Genomic DNA, 24,405 nt, shown 5'->3' on the forward strand with positions numbered 1-24,405 from the left:
AGCTATACATAGCAGGTTTGCATCACTTAGAAAACCCTCAAAGATTATACTTACCGACTTATTTTGAGGCGCCTATTTTGAACCCTTTTTGAATGTTACCACCAGATCCGCCAGTCTTTTGGAACAGTCCCTATTATAATAGAATCAATAAGCATTAGAAATTATGGTCTATTTCAACCCCCCCAACAGGCTTACCCATCAAAGTCAATGTCTGGCCACTCTCCCCAGTCCCACAAGCTCGCTGTCTCGGAGCAACCCTAGACTTTGATCTCTCCTTCACACCACATATCCAAGCCCTTTCCAAATCCTGACGACCCCAACTCAAAAATATCTCCCGATTCCGACATTCCTCAACCAAGAATCTACAAAAGCACAAAAGTGCATGCACTCATCATCTGTCACGTCTACTCCTGCAACCTCCTGCTTTGTGGCCTCCCTTTTAACACTCTTGCACCCGTCAAATGTATCCTAAACTTAACTGTCCGTCTAATCCAGCTATCCCCCACTATTCCCCGATCTCTCCTCTTTGTCAATCCCTTCACTGTTTCCCCATTGCACAGAGACTTCAGTTCAAAACCTTAACCTTGGCATACAAAGCCATCCACAACCAATCTCTTTCATACTTCTGTGACTTAGTCTTCCGGTACTTACCTGCACACATCTTCCGATCCTCACAAGATCTCCTTCTCTACTCACCTCTTATTTCCTCTACCCACAATCGCATGCAAGATTTTTCTCGTGTATCTCCCCTACTCTGGAACTCTCTACCCCAACATATTAGACTCTTGCCTACCGTGAAAACCTTCACAAGGAACCTGAAGACCCACCTCTTCCGACAAGTCTACAACCTGCAGTAACCCTCGTTCTACCAAACGTCTGCATGACCATAGCTACTCTCACCTACTGTATTTTCACCCATCCCTTGTAGATTGTGAGGCCTCTTGGGAAAGGTTGTCTCTCCTCCTGTACCAGTTGTGTTTTGTTCAAGAGTATATTCACCCCTTTTCACATGTAACGCGCCATGGCTATACAGAGGAATGTGATATTTCACTGCAGCAGTGAAGGAAGATCACTGAAGATTTTTTCAGGTTAGGTAGGCGGAGACTGAACATGTTTGAATTCATTAAATCTTTTTCTTTCAAGCTGAACTCAGACTTTCAAAAATTTTGTATGTAGCCATTGTGACATGGATTTTCAAAGTGGTCAATGAGATCTATTTAATAATGTGTGCTGCATCACATATCTACAGAATAGGTGATATATTTCTGGACATAGGGGGTCAGTTTGGCTATTCCTAAGAATCTTATGTGAATGGAGTGCATGTAATGCAGTGATCCTCCATTCACTGTAAGTGGGATTGACAGAGATAGAATGATACTCGCAAATGTAGACCTTTTTAATTCGTACTTAGCAATTTAGGTAACGTTGTAAAATATTGTTGACTTGTCCCTGCCTTTAAGATGCCATTACATGCAATTACAATACTTTTTTAGTAAGGTTTGTTAGCAATGAACACAAATAGGATTAATTTTCAATTTTCTATAAATAAATTCCAATCTTGTGCCAGTTTACCTACTGCAAATATGTATGACCACTGCAATTACCTCCAAGCCTCAGATTTAGTGTTCTGTAGAGACAGACAGTCCATTTTTTTTCCACTCAATGTTTTATAAATATATATACATGAAATGATTGATTCAGTTGACTCATAGGCTATTACTTGTGAAACAGACATTTTTTTCCAACCATTTGGAAATTCCAAATTGAGGGAATTCATTTATAGTAACTCACATTCTCATCTCAGTCAGAGTTGGTTTCAGTCACTGTCAAAGTACTGGAGGGGAGGTATGTTTCACTATGGGTGATAGCAACCTAGCAAACGCTCCAGCACACCAAGTACTGAAAGGGGTTAATCAGCCATGTTTAGTGCTAGGTTGATTGAGCAGCTTTAGAGTGGGAGGCGTTCACAGGATAAGTATCCAGCTTTCTAGAGCATTCAGTGTGGGGTGGGCCTGGAGGTGCAAGCTCTGGAGCTGTGCTTTCATGCTAAGGGAAGTTGAACATTTTGTAGTTTGTTCCTGAGAGGACGGATTCCCATATCAACAAGGACTGTGCCATACATCATATTTTTCTTTTCCTGTTAGGCCAGGAATGTCGGGTTTGTTTTAAAATGTTGCACTGGTTTATGCAGGATTTTTAATAAACCAGTGGAAGATTTAAAGAGACAGTGTTCCTGAGTCTATCTCTATGTGCAGTCAAGTGAGCCGATCTGCCACACAATGAACAGGATTGCTGTTTTTTTTTAATTGTTTACAGTAGTTTTTCAGTTTTCTGTACTTGCATGATTATAGGGGCATCTATCTTACCTGAGCTGCTTCTGAGAGCATTTGGAGATATGCTTTACTACAACCAGATGGCCCATAGACAACAGTAATCTGGAGATCTCCATTGACTTCTACAAGAGCATTTTGTAGGCATGCTCTATGATCTGTTCAAAGGTCATTGTGCATAAAGGGGAGGAGGTGACCTGTTACCATGATCTATTGAGGTTCATTTTTAGTGCATAAAAAAGCAGCAAAAACTCAACAAGTGAAGGTCCCATAAATATTTGTGATTGCAACTTTTATTCAAAGTAAATTTCCTTGTCATTCAAATCACTTGAATGAATCACTGAAGACTGGATCTTTTTCTGCGAATGCAGATTTCTGTATAACAGTTTTTTTTTTTTTTTACATATAGTGGCATGGAAAATTAAATAAAAAACAGTGATGTGATGCAATTAGCCACTTAGCAAACATCTAGATTCTATACATTGTGTAATGATATTATCAGATAGAAAAGCACAAAGGAACAGGATGTGTCTTTTTTTGCTGGAGAACATTGGTCAGAAATCATGCATATGGCAGATGATCGAGGCGTGTGTATGGGGAACAGCGGAGCATGTACACTATTGCTTCATCACCGGCGACGTTACACTGTGTACTGCTATATAGGCTAGTCTGTATCACTCCTCAAAATAAGGAAAAACCTGCTAAGAAATATTCCCATTCTTCTGTATAACCAATGTAAGGCCTGTCATACAACATTAATGTATCCACGAAAGGTGTTACCTTTTGTGCTGATTTTCCCCTGAAGTCACCCAGAGAGAGAGGCCCAGCGCCTGCGCATTGCAGTACCTTGCAGACAGAGTACTCCTGCGCCGGAGACGCAGCATGAAGACAAGAAGAGGACATCATCGTATGAAGATGGGAGGCCTCGGACCGGACCGCGACCCCCATCGGACCCGGACCGCAGCAGGACCGTCCCTGGGTGAGTATAATATAACCTGTTTTTCTTACCTTCCAAGATACATCGGGGGCTTATCTACAGCATTCCAGAATGCCTGATGCTGGTGGCCTTAGCTCATATACGATTTTTGGGATGACAGATTCCCTTTAAAATAAAAACAGCCTGTACTAATCTCCGGTATCGACGCAGCGATATCAGCATGGGGTCTCCCAGGACTCATGTCATATTGTTATGTCAAGTGAGCCCTGCAGACAGACAACTGTCACTAGCATTTCCTTCAGGTGAAAGTAACATCCAGAATAAGAAAAAGCTGCTGCACTCTCACTTCTTGTGGATCCCATTTACATCCAAAGGAAGTGAGAGTGAAGCGGCCCATTAGAGGCATCTGATTGGCTGCAGGGCTCATGTGACATAGCAGCCCAATAAAATAAAAATATATATTACAGCAAGTCCTTCAATAATCCTTTTCTTTTATCCAAATGTATCTTCTATTACAAGTAAGATTGCTGGAATATTTATTTCTCGGTTTACTGTTGCATTGAGTCAAGCACCAAGTGCATAACTTTGCTGTAATAGTGATGTTAGTGATGTAGCGAGTGCAGAACCTAGTCTAGCACGTCAGTAATTCATCTACTATATTTAAAGGGGTTTTCTACTTTCAAAAAAGTGGTTCCCAATCAATTGGATATTTTCACGGTTGTCAACCGTCCATAAATTCCAGAACGGTTGATATGCAAATTGTCTCTTCAGAGAGGAAGAGGACTTGAACTCTATTGCCACCTATTGGAAGTAGAACGGTTCATAAAAATGTTCCACTTTTTTGCTCTATCCGTAAATTTTTGTTAAGGCATTCATGATTTTTTTTGACGCTGAAGAAACTTATACAGATGATTTTGACTGTAATGAGCATCATTCTACAATTTACAGTTAATGCAGATAATGTGTTTGTATTAGAATTAGTGGCTAAAGATATGTATTACTAGCCTGAATCATTTTGTGTCATTTTTCAAATGTGTCCCTGAAAAATATTGTCTGTCTGTGATTTTTTGATAAGATGTCCAGAAAAAATAATAAATCAAGTTGGCAACACTGGATACTTTTATTACAACATGTGATGAATACAGTATACTTATCCACTGCAGCCAATCACTGCCTTCTACCTCAGAACCTCTCAGCTCAGTGATTGGCTGCAGGGGTGATGTGCGCTGACATCACGGCAGAGACCGGAGCATCGATTAGAAGCGGTTCCTGGATATGGGGAGGGTGACTACTATCTAGGTTTGTTTTTTGACAAGTATCAAGTGGAAAACTCCTTTAATACTATTCGGCACAATGCCTATGAAATTAAGGCATCAGGTCCTTGTTCTCCTACAAACTAGTTAGAAAATTCTTCATCGTGGAATATTAGCTGAATCCACAATGTTGTAATTAAGTGCAACTGTAGTCGGTATATAAGAAAAAGAGGGGTTCAATGAGATCTCAATTACCTTCAAAAGGATATTTAGAACATTAGAATCTAACTTAGTTAATCACCATGATTTAGAAGCCTTAGAAGCTTCTCATGAAAAACATACAGTATAAATTTGGAAATATTCGGGGATATTTTAGAGTGGGCCACTGACAGAGCTGACAGTATAAAGGTATGGTAGAGAGTTACACCTATCACAAATAAACATCTCATTAGAAAGCTAGCCTTGGTGGATGTAACCTGGCTAGTGATAGAGATTTCTCTTCTTTAATCAAACAATACAAAACCTGTCATTTTCTAGTCCACCTGAAAAGCGTAGTAAAGTCAATAGTGGTAACAATCCTGCATAATGCATAAATGAGCATGCTGCTTGGCAATGGCCTGGAAGACTTTATACATCATGCTTTGTTGTGGCCGACAACATTCTGGCATTCAGTGTGAGCATCTGATGTGGTTGGGTGGTGCCAGGCATAATATTGTTTGAAGGAGACTGAACATACTAAAAAAAACTTTAACAGCCCATGTGTTGCTAGAACGAGAAATTGCTTCTGATAATTAAGTTTCCATAATTGCAAATATTTATTTAGATTCAACTGAAACCACAAAAAGGCAAAACTTTTTCAACTTTGCTAGGCTTTGCACTTTTTTTAGGTTCCTGTGCTCCAACTATGCCTCTCCGTCACTGCTCACATTTCATATTTATCACCTATCTGAAAATTAGGTGATAACTTGCAGATCTATGGATTCCTGACCATTGGGACTCCCACTGTTTCCAGAATGAGATATTGAAAATGGTGCACTCGTCTATCTTCAGCTGTCCAGTGTAGAACACATTGCCACCGCCCACCAATCCACACGTTATCACCTATCCTTTGGTTACCTGATTACTTTAAATCAAGGGTGGGGACCATCAGGCCTGCAGCGGCCCACGATGACCTTTTATCTGGTCCCCAGGCAGATTTCCGGGGACCGCAGTGTTTGAGCTGGCAGCTGTGTTTTGCGGGGCGTGCAATGAAACATTACACTTTGACACCAGTGCCAGTGTCAGGACGTACTTTGTGGGTGGTTTTAGATCGTGATTTGTTTGGTCCCCAAAGGTTGGTATGAATATTAAAATAGCAATTGACAGAAAAAATGTTTCCCGCCCCTGCTTTAAACAATATGTATAACCCTTTGTGTGTATACATGGGGGACCACAAGCTCACGTAATTTTTGCATTGTATTGTATATCACGTTCTTGAGTCCTTTGTCCTCTTGTTTGATGATGCATATAACCCACACGTAGAAGTCTATCACTAAGGGATTTTTGTAGTTGATGTGTTTGTACCTGTGCTGCTGATGAAGAATACGAGATATGGAGGGTTTCCTTAAAATTTTTTATTTAAATAGGTTTTCAAAGTCAATGTGCTTCGAAGCCACGCTTGACCTCTTCCTTGTCCTGTTCTTTATCTGCAAGGAATCACTTCAGAGAGGATGAGGGCAGAAACTTCAGTGCCACCAATTGTATGTAGCAATCCTAAAAGTCAATACTGACCTTTCTAAGGGTACTGTCACACAGTGCAATTTTGATCGCTACGACGGCACGATTTGTGACGTCGCAGCGTCGTATGATTATCGCTCCAGCGTCGTAGACTGCAGTCACACTTTGCAATCACGGCGCTGGAGCGATGCCGAAGTCCCCGGGTAACCAGGGTAAACATCGGGTTACTAAGCGCAGGGCCGCGCTTAGTAACCCGATGTTTACCCTGGTTACCAGCGTAAACGTAAAAAAACAAACAGTACATACTTACATTCCGGTGTCTGTCCCCCGGCGTTCTGCTTCTCTCCACTGTGTAAGCACCATAGCCGGAAAGCAGAGCGGTGACGTCACCGCGTCACCGCTGTGCTCGCTTTCCGGCCGGCAGGCGCTCACAGTGCAGAGAAGCTGAGACGCCGGAGGACAGACACCGGAATGTGAGTATGTACTGCTTGTTTTTTTTACGTTTACGCTGGTAACCAGGGTAAACATCGGGTTACTAAGCGCGGCCCTGCACTTAGTTACCCGATGTTTACCCTGGTTACAAGCGAACACATCGCTGGATCGGTGTCACACACAACGATCCAGCGATGTCAGCGGGTGATCAAGCGACGAAAGAAAGTTCCAAACGATCTGCTACGACGTACGATTCTCAGCAGGGTCCCTGATCGCTGCTGCGTGTCAGACACTGCGATATCGTAACGATATCGCTAGAACGTCACGAATCGTACCGTCGTAGCGATCAAAATTGCACTGTGTGACAGTACCCTAAAGGGCCTTGCCACATGACTGAAGATAGGAAGCTAAACCAGAAACTCCATTGCAGACACGTGTTTTTGGTGAAACTTTACCCCTTAGGTCACCTGTCAGGAGCCTTTCACCCAGTCAAACCAGTTCTTTTGCTTTGAACTGATGAGGGTCCAATTCTCTGAATAATGTGTCTGCAAATTAAGTTTCTGGTTGGCTACTTATCCTAATTCATGTCACTACACCAGGGGTGGGCAGTTATTTTCCCGAGGGGCCACATGAGAGATCTGTTCTGGAGGGCCAAACCAATAGGCTGAAATTAATTCTGCTCAATATTAATATTAACATATTAATTATAACTATTTTATATTAATATTAATTATATCCCTTAAAATTGAGCAAAATTCTCAGCCCCACACATATAATATGAGCCCCCACATAGCCTCCTATATACTGCATTATGCAGTGAGAAATAAGTATTTGCTTCCTCTGGCAAACAAGACTTAATACTTGGTGGCAAAATCGTTGTTGGCAAGCACATCAGTCAGACATTTTTTGAAGTTGATGATGAGGTTTGCGCACATGTCAGGAGGAATTTTGGTTCACTCCTCTTTGCAGATCATCTCCATATCATTAAGATTTTGAGGCTGTCGCTTGGCAACTCAGAGTTTCAACTCCCTCCATAAGTTTTCTATGGGATTAAAGTCTGGAGACTGGCTAGTCAACTACATGACCTTAATGTGCTTCTTTTTGAGCCACTCCTTTGTTGCCTTGGCTCTATGCTTTGAGTTATTGTCTTGCTGGAAGACCCACCCATGACCCATTTTTAATGTCCAGGCAGAGGGAAGGAAGTTGTCACTCAGGATTTTATGGTACATGGCTCCATCCATTCTTCCATTGATGTGGTGAAGTAGTCCTGTGCCCTTAGCAGAGTAACACCCCCAAAGCATAATATTTCCTCCTCCATGCTTGACAGTGGGGACGATGTTCTTTGGCTCTTCCGCCAAACACGGAGAGTTCAGTTAATGGCACAGAGCTCAATTTTTGTCTCGTCTGACCACAGCACTTTCTCTCAGTCACTCACAGAATCATGCAGGTGTTCCAGATGGGCCTGCACATGTTCCTTCTTGAACAGGAGGACCTTGCGGGCACTGCAGGATTTTAAACCTTTACAGCGTAAAGTGTTAGCAATGGTTTTCTTGGTGACTGTGGTCCCAGCTGCCTTCAGATCATTAATAAGTTCTCCCCATGTAGTTTTAGGCTGATCTCTCACCTTCCTCATGATCAAGTATACCCCACAAGGTTTTGCATGGTGCCCCAGATCGATGACGATTGACACTCATTTTGTATATCTTCTATTTTCTTACTATTGCATGAACAGTTGTCTCCTTCTTACCCAGCGTCTTATGTATGGTTTTGTAGCCCATTCTACTTTGTGCAGGTCTATGATCTTGTCCTTGACATCCTTAGAAAGTTCATTGGTCTTGCCCATGTTGTAGAGGTTAGAGTCTGACTGGTTAATTGAGTTTGCGGACAGGAGTCTTTTATAAAGGTGACTATGTAAGACAGCTGTATTTAGTCCCTTAAGCCTGGAGCTTTTTTTGGTTTTGTGTTTTCGTTCTTCGCTCCCCTCCTTCCCAGAGCCATAACGTTTTTATTTTTCCATCAATGTGGCCATGTTAGGGCTTATTTTTTGCAGGACGAGTTGTTCTTTTGAACAACACCATTATTTTACCATGTCGTGTACTAGAAAATGGGAAAAAAATTTCAAGTGTGGTGAAATTGCAAAAAAAGTGCAGTCCCACACTTGTTTTTGTTTGGCTTTTTTGCTAGGTTCACTAAAAGCTAAAACTGACGTGCAAAAAGCGTAATTCGGGCATTTTTAATTTTTCTAACACTATGCCATTTAGCGATCAGGTTAATCCTTTTTTTATTGATAGATCAGGCGATTCTGAATGCGGCAATACCATATATGTGTAGGTTTGATTTTTTTATTGTTTTATTTTGAATGGGGCGAAATAGGGGTGATTTGAAATGTTATATTTTTTAATTTTTTTCATGTTTTTAAAAACATTTGTTTTTACTTTTGCCATGCTTCAATAGCCTCCATTGGAGGCTAGAACCTGACACAACTTGATTGGCTCTGCTACATAGAGGCGATGCTCAGATCGTAGTAGAATTACAGCATTGCTATGAGCGCTGACCACAGGGTGGTGCTCACAGCAATCTGGCATCAGCAGCCATAGAGGTCTCAAGGAGATCTCTGGTTGTCATTCCAACGCGCCGATGACCCCAGATCACGTGACAGGGGTCACCGGTGCACACATTTTACGGACGGACGGATGGCCAGAAGCGCTGGTTAAATGCCGCTGTCAGAGTTTAACAGCGGCAGTTAACTAGTTAATAGGCACCTGTGGATCGCGATTCTGCCCGCGCCTATTGCGGGCACATGTCAGCTGTTCAAAACAGCTGAAATATCCCGGCTTTGATGCAGGCTCACCGCCGGAGCCCACATCGAAGCGGGGGTTCTGCCATCAGATGTACTATTCCATCTGATGGCAAAAAGGGGGTTGATTAGGAACGTTTAACTGGTCTATAGGAGCTAGAACGCTTAATGGTTGGTACGGGATCAAATACCGTATATACTCGAGTATGCCGAGATTTTCAGCCCAAATTTTTGGGCTGAAAGTGCCCCTCTCGGCTTATACTCGAGTCACGGTCGGCGGCAGGGTTGGCGGGTGAGGGGGAGAGGGTGCTGAGGCATACTTACCTGCTTCCGGGGCTCCTGGCGCTGTCCCACGGTCTCCGGGTGCCGCAGCTCTTCCCCTGTTCAGCGGTCACATGGGACCACTCATTAGAGAAATGAATATGGACTCCACTCCCGTAGGGGTGGAGCCGCATATTCATTTCTTTAATGAGCGGTAATGGTGACCGCTGACAGAGGAAGAGGCTGAGGCACCGAAGACCAGCTGTCCGGGGGAAGGAGCGGGACGCTGGGAGCAGGTAAGTATTACATATTCACCTGTCCGCGTTCCACACGCCGGGCGCCGCTCCATCTTCCCGGTGTCTCTCCGCACTGACTGTGCAGGTCAGAGGGCGCGATGACGCATATAGTGTGCGCGCCGCCCTCTGCCTGATCAGTCAGTGCGGAGAGACGCCGGGACGGGACGCTGAGGAGCTGCAAGCAAGAGAGGTGAGTATGTCATTTTTTTTTTATTGCAGCAGCAATGGCACAGCTTTCTATGGTACATCTATGGGGCAATAATGAACGGTGCAGAGCACTATATGGCACAGCTATGGGGCAATAATGAACGGTGCAGAGCACTATATGGCACAGCTTTCTATGGTACAGCTTTGGGGCAATAATGAACGGTGCAGAGCACTATATGGCACAGCTATGGGGCCATAATGAACGGTATGGAGCATCTATTTTTATTTTTGAAATTCACCGGTAGCTGCTGCATTTTCCACCCTAGGCTTATACTCGAGTCAATAAGATTTCCCAGTTTTTTGTGGCAAAATTAGGGGGGTCGGCTTATACTCGGGTCGGCTTATACTCGAGTATATACGGTATTTTTCACTGCAAAATGCAAATAAATTTACAGTGCCTTGCAAAAGTATTCAGCTCCCTGGAACTTTTCAACCTTTTCCCACATATCATGCTTCAAACATAAACATATCAAATGAAATTTTGAATGAAAGTGGAACACAATTGTGAATTTGAACGAAAATTATTGGTTATTTAAAATTTTGGTGGAAATTCAAAAACTGAAAAGTGGGGGTGCTGAACAATATTGCACGCCCCACTTTTCAGTTTTTGAATTTCCACAAAAATTTAAAATAACCAATAAATTTCGTTCAACTTCACAATTGTGTTCCACTTGTTGATTCTTCACCAAAAATTTACATTTGGTATCTTTATGTTTGAAGCATGATATGTGGGAAAAGGTTGAAAAGTTCCAGGGAGCCGAATACTTTTGCTAGGCACTGTATATAATTTATACAATGTGACTTTCTGGATTTCATTTTTGATGTTCTATCTCTCAATGTTAAAATTAACATACTCATAAAATTAATTATAGACTGTTCATGTCTTTGTCCATGGGCAAACTTACAAAATCAGCAAAGGATCAAATCATTATTTCCTTCACTATATAATATTAGATCTATTACCCTTAAAGGGAATGTGTCATCAGAAAATTATCTATTTAAATCAGGTTTTTGTATGACATATATTTTTTTTTAAATGGCATTTTTTATATTACAATCTATTAAAAAGCAAAATTAGCTTTTTTCACACTGGGCGCTGATGCTTTTTTAAATTCTAAAGCCTGCCATGCAAATTTGACTGTCACCTGAACCTGATGACATGTGATTATTTTGTGTGGCCACCATTATTTTCAAGCACTGCCTTAACTCTCTTGGGCATGGAGTTCACTAGAGCTTCACACGTTGCCACTGGGTTCCTCTTCTACTCCTCCATGCTGACATCACGGAGCTAGTGGATGTTAGAGACCTTTCGCTCCTACACCTTCGACTTGAGGATGCCCCACAGTTACTCAATAGGGTTTAGGTCTAGAGAAATGCTTGGCCTTTCCAGCACCTTTATTCTAAGTTTCTTTAGCAAGGCAGTGGTTGTCTTGGATGTGTGTTTGGGGTCGCTATCATGTTGGAATACTGCCCTGCTGCCCAGTTTCTGAAGTGAGGGGATCATGTTCTGCTTCAGTATTAGCAGTACATGTTGGCATTCATGGTTCCCTCAATGAACTGTTGCTCTTCTCAGCCATCAGCACTTGTGCAGTCGCATATTCCCACCTCTATGCTTGACTGTAGGCAAGATACACTTGTGTTTGTACTCCTCATCTGGTTGCTGCCACACGCGCTTGTCACCATCTGAACCAAATACGTTTAACTTGGTTCCAGTAATCCATGTCCTTAGTCTGCTTGTCTTCAGCAAAGTGTTTGCGGGCTTTCTTGTGCATCATGTTTATAAGAGGTTTCCTTATGGGACGACAGCCATGCAGACCAATTTGATGCAGTGTGCGGCATATGGTCTGAGCACTGACAGGCTGAACCCTTTCTCTTTAACCTCTGCAGCAATGCTGTCAGCACTCATACATCTGTTTTGAAAAGATAACACTGAGTACATGCACTTTACTTCTTTGGTTGACCTTTGTGAGTCCAGTTCTGAATGGAACCTGTCTTGTTAAACCGCTGTATGGTCTTGCCCACCATGCTGCAGCTCAGTGTCAGGGCGTTGGCAATCTTCTTATAGCCTAGGCCATCTTCATGTACAGCAGCAATACTTTTTTACAGGTCCTCAGAAAGTGTTTTGTCATGAGGTGCCATGTGGAACTTCCAATGACCAGTATGAGAGATTGTGAATGTGATAGCACCAAATATACGGCACCTGTTCCCTATTCACACCTGAGTCCTTGTAAAACCAATGAATCCTATGACATCAGGGATGGAAAATGGCTATTTGGGCACAATTTGGCCACTTTCACTTATTGGTGAACTTACTTTTGTTGCCAGTGGTTTAGACATTTAGTGGCTGTGTGAGTTATTGCCCAGTGTTGTCCCATGAAAACTTATAATAAAATTATAACAAATATGTGAGAGGTGTACTCACTTTTGTGAAATACTGTTAATATCTATAAATCCCCAAAAATTAAGTAATCCTTATCTCACACACTATTGTAAACATATTGGTTGTATGACAAAAATTAGTATTATGTTTAATTCAAGAAATAATGTTAGAAAATTACAGCTATGATAATGATGAGTTAACGTTTGGAAACTCCCTGTCTCTTTAATGACTTTATGTACTAGGCCCCCAGCAATTACGTTAAACTGATTTTTTTAGTCATAAATTACAAAGTTTAGAGAGTAGAACTTGCAGCTTTGCCCTGAAATAGCGGCCTCACAAGTGTGTGCTGGTGAGACGCATGTACGTATGTTTGTAAGGGGAAGCAGGGAGTAATGAAGTGTTAATGTAGAACTGCTAGGACACAGACTTCCTAATTATGTGCGAATCTCAGACTAAACCTTGGTTGTTTGAATGCCAAGGCCTTCTCTTGTAAAATCACAACTATCCTTCGGCATATGGGAATGCCTATGAAGAAATGATTATGTATGTGGATATAAGAAGAGGTTCCTTCTCTTTGCCAACCTTCTATATATATATTTGCTTAAGGTTCTATTGAAAAGTAATTTATGTAAGTAGTTTGAGTCTAAAGAAGGACTGGACATATCCAAGGGGAAAGTTAGCCAGTGGATGCAGACATTTGTTTGTTATGTTGACATTATGTTGATGTTACTAAATGGGTTTTCGAGGATTTTACTAAATTTGGTCAAGAATTAAATATAAATAACCAATAATTACCCGATGAATCCCCACAATTATTTCAGTGATTATATCTTGAGCATCATTGACATTGCTATTGTAACCAGTCACTAAGTTGTCTCAACATTCATTTTAGCCTCAATGTCCGTGCAGACGTCACTGTTGAGAGGAAACTCGTAAATGCTGTATAGCTCGTGATTGCTGGATGAGTGGCATGGCTGCCATTTTTCTCATTTATAGGGTTCAGTACACTTGGCCAAGTTGTACAATGTTGCAGAGTATCCCTTTAAAGCTTATGAGTGAAGTTCCTATTGTCTCATTGCTAAAAAAGTGAAGAGTTCTGGAAACTAATATATTGTATTTTTTATATCTGCTCTTTGCTGGACAGGAACAATAAAAGGTGGCAGCACGGTGGCTCAGTAGTAGGCACTGCAGCACTGGGGTCCTGGGTTCAAATCCCACCAAGGACAACATCTGCAAGGAGTTTGTATGTTCTCCTCGTGTTTGCGTGGGTTTCCTCTGGGTTCTTCAGTTTCTTCCCACATACTCAAGTCATACTCATAGGGAATTTATATTTTGAGCCCCATTGGGAACAGTGATGATGATGTCTGTAAAGCGCTGCGGAATATGATAGCGCTAAGCATAATAAATAAAAAAAGATGAACCTATGAACCATTACCGTAGGAAGATTTGTATTGTTTATAACACCCTTCTTCATAAAAGTAATATTCTAATTAGTATGTAAATATAGACTGTCACCATGCCTGGACTCGGGGACTGACAAGAGCCCCAAGCTTTCACTGTCAGTTATTCTGAATTTAGATAGGTTGGCATATTTTGTACTGACTAAGCCATAGTCAAGGATGCAGTGCAGTTTAATTTTGACTCTCAGTTAAAGAGCTTAGCTATAAATCTTGCAGATTGTTTGGGTTTAACCATTATCTAGCTAGGGAAGCAATCAGATGGCGACAAGGTCATGAAACAGAGAGCATTTCTGTTCATGAGGAGCCCGGACATATGACTTGATTGTAACAGAGCCCATGTGTGTTTGCTGACTTAGTTCAGCTCCTATTCACCACGTTATATTTGTTTTCTGCATTATACTGCAGTATTAGCACTCAGGTATGTTTTCTGAAGGATTTTCCAGATTTATAGATTGTGTTATGTACATTTCTAATATACTTGGTATTTTTATTAGCGATGACCGAACAATCTCAGATAAGTGTTATCTGAATAAGCTTGGGTGCTAACCAAGTGTCTTTAGCGTGCTCAAAAAATATGTTCGTCCCAGCGGCTGCATGTCTCGCCGCTGTTAGACAGCCACATCACATTCAGGGATTGCCTACCATACAGGCAATGTCAGCATGTGTTGCATCTGTCGAGCACGCCGAAGCCACTTGGTTATCACCCGAGTATTCTCGGATAACACCTTATCTCAGCATGTTCGCTCATCACTAATTTTTATTCAATCTTGTTTTCGTGTTCTGGCCATGTCCATCTGGCACAGGTACTTATTTCATTTTATTTACTTATTTCATTGAGTGAACTACACATCTCTCTTGTGATAAAAATCGCACCTTCCTAAGTTTCAGACATTTTTTCTTATAAATGTAAGGAAGACTATTCCCATTTACGGCCATAAAATAATGTTGTAAGTAAAATATATTGGAAATTTTAGGAGCTTTTTTATTCTAACATGTCGAATTTTTGTTTCTTCAAAACCAGACGACCTCTTTTGGCTTTCTTCTTAGCAGTCTCCTTTTAACGCAACTGTCAAGAGAATAAGAAGGGAATTGGCTTAATAGAATTAACCTAAAATTATTTTTTGAGGACTTTTAAGGGCTGTGATGGCGCAATCAATAGCGGGTTGGGGAATACTCGCTTGCCAACGGGATGAAGGCACACAGTCAAATTTTGTTACTTAAACAGTTCATGTGGTTTATTATATACTCCGCATAAACCACTGAAGGCCATATTACACCTCACAGACCTTCCACATAGTCCATAGCACTTCACATTAAGTATACAGTTTTGAAACGCAGTCACTAAACACACCGGACCTCTTTGTCCAGTTATCGTGGGCGACCGCATGCCGAACGGTTCATTAATGTCCATGGAACACAACAGGCACCAACACACAACATTAGGTTGCAGTCTATAAACATTCTGGACCTTACTCAGTCCAGTTACCATGGGAGACCACACAGTTCCCCATACTCAGGGTTATCTTCCAGGAGCTCCTGCTCTACATGCTGATCTCCTGTCAGTGCTCTCTCCTTGGGAAGTTGCCAAACTGAGATCACTGTCCCTGTGATTAGTGCACTCCCGATAGTCCAGATCCTCAGATGGACGATAGCTTTTCCAACATAGTGCCATCACAGACTCTGCACATACGACCTCTCTGTGCGCTATTCAGGACCCCCGTCCCCACCTGGGACCATCCAACACACAGGCCACCAGATCCAAGTCCTCAACATGTGCTCTTCATGACGTCCATCCTCACCGGGGACCGTCCAACAAATAGGCCTTCCAGGACCTTACACATGGACCAATCAGGTCCATCCATTCTCTCCTGTGACCACACCATGGTCACATTATATAGTTGTAACCACTCCCATGGGTGGGAGGTGTGTGTGGTTAGTCAGACCCACCCAACTCTCCGACCAACCCTGCAAGCCTCCCTTTTTAACTATACAAATACTTGTGGGACTACAGGTCCAAGAACAACAATACTACAGGCTTACAGCGCAGACTCCCCCTGCGACACATACCGGCCATTTACAATCATGCTGGAAACTGTTTCACAAACTCAGTTACGCCTCCATACATATCCTGAGGAGCACACTCAGCGCCCCCTAGCTGTAACAGGAGTCACTGCATCACAGGGCTTAAAGAGAATGACTGACTTATCTATGGCATTTTTCTGTGCTGTGTTGTGCATAAATATGTGATTCTTCAGAATTTCTATTAGTCTATGCCTTATGAAGAGACCTGAGTAGTCTCGAAAGCTTGCAATTTGTTACCATCTTTTCAGTTAGCCATTAAAAGGTATCAACCACTGAGGACTCTCAAATCTAAATATTTTTCTATCCACTGACCAACACGGTACCAAGATATATATCTTTCCTGTATCCCACAATTTGCATTTGGAATGTGGTAAGCTTTGTATTTAAATCTGCTTTTCAGGTTTTTAAAAATAATTTTCAGCTGCTCAAAAATATACAGTAAAGTACAAATATGGAGCTTAAAACTAGAGATGAGCGAACATCGTCGGCTCCCTGCTTTTTTGGCAAGCTATAGGGTGTCATGCAGCTGCAGTGCAGTACAGCGCAACCTTCACCAGGGGGAGCTTTATAGGGAAGCGAGACTGCACACACTGAGCAGCAGAACAGATGCCACCTAGTGGCAAGAGAGTAGTCAGAAAAGCCGAGTCAGGGCACAAGATAGCATGTCAGTACAAAAAGGATTTAAACAGAAAAGATAGTCAGGACGTAGCAAGAGATCAGTAAACCAGGTTGGGCAAAATACGGTACAATAGGGACAAATCAAAACAGAGTCAATAGCCAAGCCAGGAGGTCAGAATCAGAGAATCAAGTAGAACAGACAAACACAGGGAAAGGGCAGACAGAGGGAGATAACAGACACAGGACAAGTCAGGGTTCACAGCAGGACAAACCAAGGGATTCCAGAGTCAAGTTCACAAGCCGAAGACAGAACTATAGCTGACACTGCCAGCAAGATTCATGGGAGCTAAATAGCAAACCTGAACCCAGAATGAGGCAGAGCAAAGTTAACCCTTGACTAGTGTTGAGCATTCCGATACCGCAAGTATCGGGTATCGGCCGATACTTGCGGGTATCGGAATTCCAATACCGAGATCCGATACTTTTGTGGTGCGCGCTTGAAAGACCTTAGGTGACGTCACTGCTTTGTGATTGGTCGCGTAGCGGTCACGCGACCGCTACGGACCAATCAGAGTGCCGTGACGTCATCTAAGGCCCTTCAAGCGCGCATTCTTAGGTACAACGGCTCCCAGTTACGGCGGTAAAGTCCAGGCTGCGTCGGAGAGGTGAGTATATCCCTATTTTTTATTTTAATTCTTTCTTTTACACATTGATATGGATCCCAGGGCCTGAAGGAGAGTTTCCTCTCCTTCAGACCCTGGGAACCATACAGGATACCGTCCGATACTTGGTGTCCCATTGACTTGTATTGGTATCGGGTATCGGTATCGGATTAGATCTGATACTTTGCCGGTATCGGCCGATACTTTCCGATACCGATACTTTCAAGTATCGGACGGTATCGCTCAACACTACCCTTGACATGATCCATCCATAAAAGGGCAGACAGTAATAAACCCTGGAACAGATCATGATATAGGGCTTACCAAAGAAACTGCAGTGGGAACCCGGATACCTGGAGCGCTGCTGATCAGCAGGTGTCTGGCGCCGCAGCTGCATGTATCATGGCTGTGTGACAGTCACAACACACACAGGCTCTCCATGCAAGGTGACTGTCACACAGCCGCGAAACAGCTATGGCTCGGAACAGCTGATTATCGGGAGCGCTCCAGGTATCCGGATTCCTGCTGCAGATACTTCGGTAAGCGCTATAAGGAGGGTCCAACGATGTTCGCTGATCTCTACTTAAAACACAAGGACATGTCAGAGGCCTTAGGGCCTCCGAATAGATGAAAGACAAGGGTGCAGAGAGTAAAAGCAAGCTGATCTAATATTGAGCACCTGAAGGTAGGCCTTTCATTTCAAAAAATCCCTTTACGGTTTTGAGAGTAGAGATTAGGAGCAGACAAAATGAGTTCCATTATTTTTCTTTTTTACCAAAGTTGGCTATGAAGTGGTAATATGTCATCTGGAGAGACCTTCTGAAGTTAGTATTCTGCTTTGAGCAAGTCTGGTGAATCATGCAACACGTAATAGCACTGTTCTACCATTATTATATGTGACAGTCCACATTGCCGCTATTCATATCTGCTAGTTTATTTAGTATTAAGACACTCCACAAATGGTGTACATTAGCAGACTCCTATGGATTTCAATGCCTATTTATTAATATTATAGGCCATTAATATTATCATTAAAGGGTCGGTCCTCTTTCAGAAGACTTGTGAATAAACTACGGTAGATGTAAAAAAAAGGATGAATATTACTTACCCTTCCTGGGTCCAGTGTTGGCTCTCCACTGCTGCCCTAGTCTTTGTTGTTTGTCTGCAGCTCAGTCACATCGATAGTGCTGCAGCTAATCACAGAGCTCAGTGGCTCTGCTGAGCTCACTGATTAGCTGCAGATTGGTCTACATGATGTAATCGCTGCAGACAAACAACAGACATTGGAGCGTCAGCATAGAGATGGTGCTAGATACAGGGAGGGTAAATAATACTTACATTTTTTTAATACCTACTGAAGTTCATACCCTAAAGTTTTTTGAAAGGGATTCACCCATTTAACGTATAGACATCTTGTTTTTTAATTCTTCATTTTATGTATTTTGGTGGAAGCAGCCCAGGCAGCTCCTTTCAGAACATTTTTTCCGTTCTCTAGTATTCTTGCATTACAAGCCTTCTCTATGGTGAATGACGTTGGCCCTCTAACATGACTTCCACTATTGAGCACCATTACTCACATGGACGTTTGTACCTCCTAGACTAAATGATTAAACAGGAGCTGAAATATTCTTTACGCATCTGTTTTTCATCACCCAGTCTCTCCTCAGGAGATTTACTGTATAGACATGTAAGGTACCAAAGTAGCACAATTTTACAAAGGACCAGAAAGCCTGGAATGTATATAGGTCATGTTTACGTCTCCGGAGGGTGTGCCGCTAGATGATTTTACCTTGACGTCTGGAAACAATGTCTGTGAATGAAATGCTCAGCTGAATAGACTTCCTTACATTGATGTACATTGTTTTTTACTAATAGCTGCATTGGAAGGGATATTTTTGCAGTATTGTTAGTGAGCTGCTGAAATAGTTTGGCATCCCAGCACCAACTCTGCAGGATGCCGCATTCCTCAACTTGTAACGTGAACCCTGGGCCTCACTCCCCCACCATAGGGCCAAGATGCTGGAGCTTCAGCAAGTTTAGGGTATACATGATTGCTGCTAAATATATACAAATCGGAATTCCCCAAAGCAGATGGATTTCTAAGGTATTTCTGTTTCACACTGTTTTCCAGCACCCAAACACATAGCATGTACTTTTATAGTAATCATGCAGAGAACAATTGTCTGCTTATTTTAGTAATTGTACAATTACCAAGAGTCGAGGATGAATGGATGCAATGTCTAAATATGAAGTAATTCATGAAAGCTTCTAATGCGCACTAAGTCCAGTACACAGCCATCCTCTACACATACCTCATTTATATGGGAGTGTTAAATCTCCTGATATTTTCTTATTAACATCTTGTTAATAGCTAATGTAAACAGTATTTTACAGAAAAATTCTAGGCAAAAATACAAGTTTAGTTTTGATTGCCAAAAACAGTTTTTTATTAGTGGAATAGGAAAAAGAGAATTTAGGATTCAGTGGCATTCGGTACATAGAGCACTCGAGAGCCCACAGTACAAATTAGGCACAAGTTAATGTGACCACTGCCTTCCTCATTACAGCACTGGAAGCTAGGCACATAACAGTGCCATTGGAGAGTACAGGGCCATCTATGGCACGGTGGAAAGGCTAACCAGGTCAGGGTTCCCTCTCTATGTGGCTATGTGCCTTCTTATTACCCAAAAATCTTAATGGTTTTTCACTTGTTTCCAAATACCAATCAAAAGCAACCTTAAGCAGTATCAGGAACCACTTAAAGAACTATGAGGCTAAGTTCTGGCAGACAAGTAGCTTCAAAAACGGTGCGGGTTTTGCTGCGGTTTTTGTTGCCTTTTTCAGGATCCCAAAGTTCTGCTTTGCTTCCACCACAGAAGTATGAACTCAGGTCACCAAGACATATTCATGAAAAAATACACATACCAATGTAACAGCAGGGGGAGGTGAATTGGTCTGAAATAATTTACCTAAGACACTGGCAGTGCATTGAGTTTGTAGGACACTGTTTAACTTTATGTAGGAAAATAGAAAAAGAAAAAAATAGCTCACCCAGAAGCATTGATTAAGAACCGCCAGGCTCAAATCACGTCTTCCTATATATACTACCCCCTGGGGGCTGCTGACATTACATGCCGGTTGTGATAATATTTTTTAAAGATTTATAAATAAACATGCTTTTATGGAATACCTGGAGCTGGATAATTTTCCATGACTGACTGTTTAATTTTCACACTTTCCTCAGCCACTGAGTTGCTCACACATTGTGCTATCTCACACCTTGGTCAGCCAGAGGCATTGTTCAATCTCACACCTTGGTTGGCCAATGCTTAATTTGTATGCATCACTTATTTAAACAAACTGTGCTAATCCAAACTGCCATCTCAGGTGACCAAGACAAGATTGAACACCTGGAAAAATCACAAAAATAAATGGGTTTCATATACTGGTGTACTTGCTTTATTCATGTGTCAGCATTTTTTTCAACACCCATTACTTTCAATAGGTGAAAAACGCTGAAAAAAGGCTGAAAGAAGTGACCGGCTCTGTGACCAAAAAATACATGCAAATCACAAAATACTGATGACAAAAAAACAATGTGTGTGCATGAGATTTCTGAAATCTTATAGACTTTGCTGGTACTGTAAATGCAGCTGAAAATTAGCATAAAAACCGCAGTACCAGACACATTTTATACAATGCTAGACACCAGTTATAGCAGTATCAGACACCTTTTACAGCAGTATTGAACACTTTTTTTTTTTTACCATTGAGACACCAAACAGAGCAATACCAGTCACTTTTTATGCTAGTACCAGATTACTTTTACCAGTATCAGAAATGCCTTTTAAGTTTACATTTATACATTATACAGATATAGAGGAGTAATTGCATTATATATATATCATAGATTGTAAGCTTGCGAGCAGGGCCCTCACTCCTCCTGGTATCTATTCGAACTGAGATTTGTTATGCTGTAATGTCTATTGTCTGTACAAGTCCCCTCTATAATTTGTAAAGCGCTGCGGAATATGTTGGCGCTATATAAATAAAATTGTTATATGTGTTGTATTTGTTAGTATCAAATAAGAATGAGGCTTATGTGCCAGATTGGCATGTGATTGAGATGATTGGAGGTAATGCCATTGTATTTGTTCATATCCCGCCAAGGACAACATCTGCTTGGAGTTTGTATATTCTACCTGTGTTTGTGTGGGTTTCCTCCCATAATCCAAAGACATACTGATATGGAATTTAGCTTGTAAACCTCAATAGAAAGAGTGATGCTGATGTCTATAAAGCGGTGTAGAATTAATGAAGCTAAATAATTAAAATAAAATTAATATCACATTAAAAGGGTTTTCCCATGGACAAAGTAGATTTTAGTCAATAGATCATGAAATAAAAATAAGTTTCACAATTGGATGTGTTAATAAAAAATGTCCCTGTGCTGAGATAATCTTATAAATGTGCCCCTGCTGTGTACTGTGTAATGGCTGTGTCTGACCATACAGGAACATGGTCTGATAATACCACAGCTCCTGGGCAGGGGGGGAAGCAAAAGAGAGTATACAGACATTACAGCAGGGGATCACAGCTGATTCTTTCTTTGATGTAAAACATTGCTTGAAAACAGGCAGGGAAATGTTTTATCTCACAAAAAGAATCAGCTGTGATCCCCTGCTGTAATGTCTCTATACTCTTTTGCTTCCCATCTGCCCAGGAGCTGTGGTATGATCAGACCATGTTCCTGTATGGTCAGACACAGCCATTACACAGTACACAGCAGGGACACATTTATAAGATTATCTCAGCACATTTTTTTAAACACATCCAATTACAGAAATTATCATTGTTCAAAGATCTATTAATTAAAATGTTGATTAAAATTAACTTTGTTCATGGGAAAACCCCTGTAAATGCTGTGCAAGGTTTTTCTGTTCTCTCATGAAAGATGTTAGACGAGTCCCATCTTGTTAAATCTGAGGCATCATGTAAAATTAGTATTCATGTTAATAAGCAACTTTTAAAATAGAATGAAAAACACGCACAGATAAAATTTCAAGTACGGTACGTGATAAGCAAATCCATTTTTCGATAGCTGCCCACAGGATTTACAAATACCATGTAAAACACGAAAATTTACAAATTTTGGGTTTACATAATTGTGCAACATTTGAAACTTAGATATTTACTAAAATATATATTTTTTCTCATTTTTAGGTATTCACATACAAACAAAGCACAATTACTCGGCAGAAGGTAACCACTATGCATCCAACCAGTAAAAATGGTGTAGAAGATATGGCAGCGCTCTGCGATCTTCATGAGGGATCGATCATGTACAATCTTTATCAGAGATATCAGGAGAACAAAATATATGTAAGTATTATTCTGTGCAGTCTGAAGGATTCACCCTTAGGTATACCTTATTCCCAATTCAGGCACATTCTCTCATCCACTTCCATTTCTACATCTGTCAAGAACAGACCATTTTGCATTTATTTTACATGCATTCTGCAATCTTTTTTTTCTCATTCATTTTAGCAGCTGAAAGAGTTAAATGAACATTTGTTGAATTATTTAACATTTCACAATTTTTCTTTTCAATTAATCTGGTAAAAAATGTTGGAACTAGGATGAAAAATAGATGTCTTTCATTTTTCATCTATTTTAATGCATCCCTCATAGGTTTGATTGTAATCCTTGAAAATGGATGAGAATAGGACATGCACTGTGTGCATTGAAAGTTACACACGGATCCGTAAAAAAAACAGATGCTTAAATAATTATGTTACGTTACGAGTCCATGTGATGTCCTTTTTAGAAACAGACATCATATTGATCAAAAAAACTCATGTGTGAATGTGCCCAAAACATTACTTGTAACATACAAAAGAATATACACTCACTGGCCACTTTATTAGGTACACCTGTCCAACTTCTTGTTAACACTTAATTTCTAATCAGCCAATCACATGGCGGCAACTCAGTGCATTTAGGCATGTAGACATGGTCAAGACAATCTCCTGCAGTTCAAACCGAGCATCAGTATGGGGAAGAAAGGTGATTTGAGTGCCTTTGAACGTGGCATGGTTGTTGGTGCCAGAAGGGCTGGTCTGAGTATTTCAGAAACTGCTGATCTACTGGGATTTTCACGCACAACCATCTCTAGGGTTTACAGAGAATGGTCCGAAAAAGAAAAAAAATCCAGTGAGCGGCAGTTCTGTGGGCGGAAATGCCTTGTTGATGCCAGAGGTCAGAGGAGAATGGGCAGACTGGTTCGAGCTGATAGAAAGGCAACAGTGACTCAAATCGCCACCCGTTACAACCAAGGTAGGCCTAAGAGCATCTCTGAACGCACAGTGCGTCGAACTTTGAGGCAGATGGGCTACAGCAGCAGAAGACCACACCGGGTACCACTCCTTTCAGCTAAGAACAGGAAACTGAGGCTACAATTTGTACAAGCTCATCGAAATTGGACAGTAGAAGATTGGAAAAACGTTGCTTGGTCTGATGAGTCTCGATTTCTGCTGCGACATTCGGATGGTAGGGTCAGAATTTGGCGTAAACAACATGAAAGCATGGATCCATCCTGCCTTGTATGGAGCATCTTTGGGATGTGCAGCCGACAAATCTGCGGCAACTGTGTGATGCCATCATGTCAATATGGACCAAAATCTCTGAGGAATGCTTCCAGCACCTTGTTGAATCTATGCCACGAAGAATTGAGGCAGTTCTGAAGGCAAAAGGGGGTCCAACCCGTTACTAGCATGGTGTACCTAATAAAGTGGCCGGTGAGTGTATGTCACAATAAAGGAAAGGTGTGGCCAGCACCATCTGTTACCGATCCTTAAGGATAGCGAGTCGTGCAAAAACCAGACCTTGCAGAACTTAAGGTGCGTAGCAAGCAGCACAAAACGCGTGGCAAAAAGTAGAAGGAAAATTGCACTCACCACCCCGTTCCTAAAACT

The 24,405-nt window shown here is 41.5% G+C and overlaps 1 protein-coding gene across 1 annotated transcript in view; it reads left to right on the forward strand.

Annotated features, from left to right (window-relative positions):
- The window catches only part of MYO10 (myosin X), a 243,549-nt gene that overhangs the window by 63,671 nt on the left and 155,473 nt on the right, over nucleotides 1-24,405 (forward strand). The window contains exon 3 of the mRNA XM_077269704.1: nucleotides 22,655-22,813. Within this exon, the coding sequence (XP_077125819.1) occupies nucleotides 22,655-22,813 (159 nt within the window). The remainder of the gene's footprint in view (nucleotides 1-22,654; nucleotides 22,814-24,405) is intronic.

Source organism: Ranitomeya variabilis, chromosome 6 (assembly GCF_051348905.1).
Source record: "Ranitomeya variabilis isolate aRanVar5 chromosome 6, aRanVar5.hap1, whole genome shotgun sequence".
NCBI lineage: Eukaryota > Metazoa > Chordata > Amphibia > Anura > Dendrobatidae > Ranitomeya > Ranitomeya variabilis.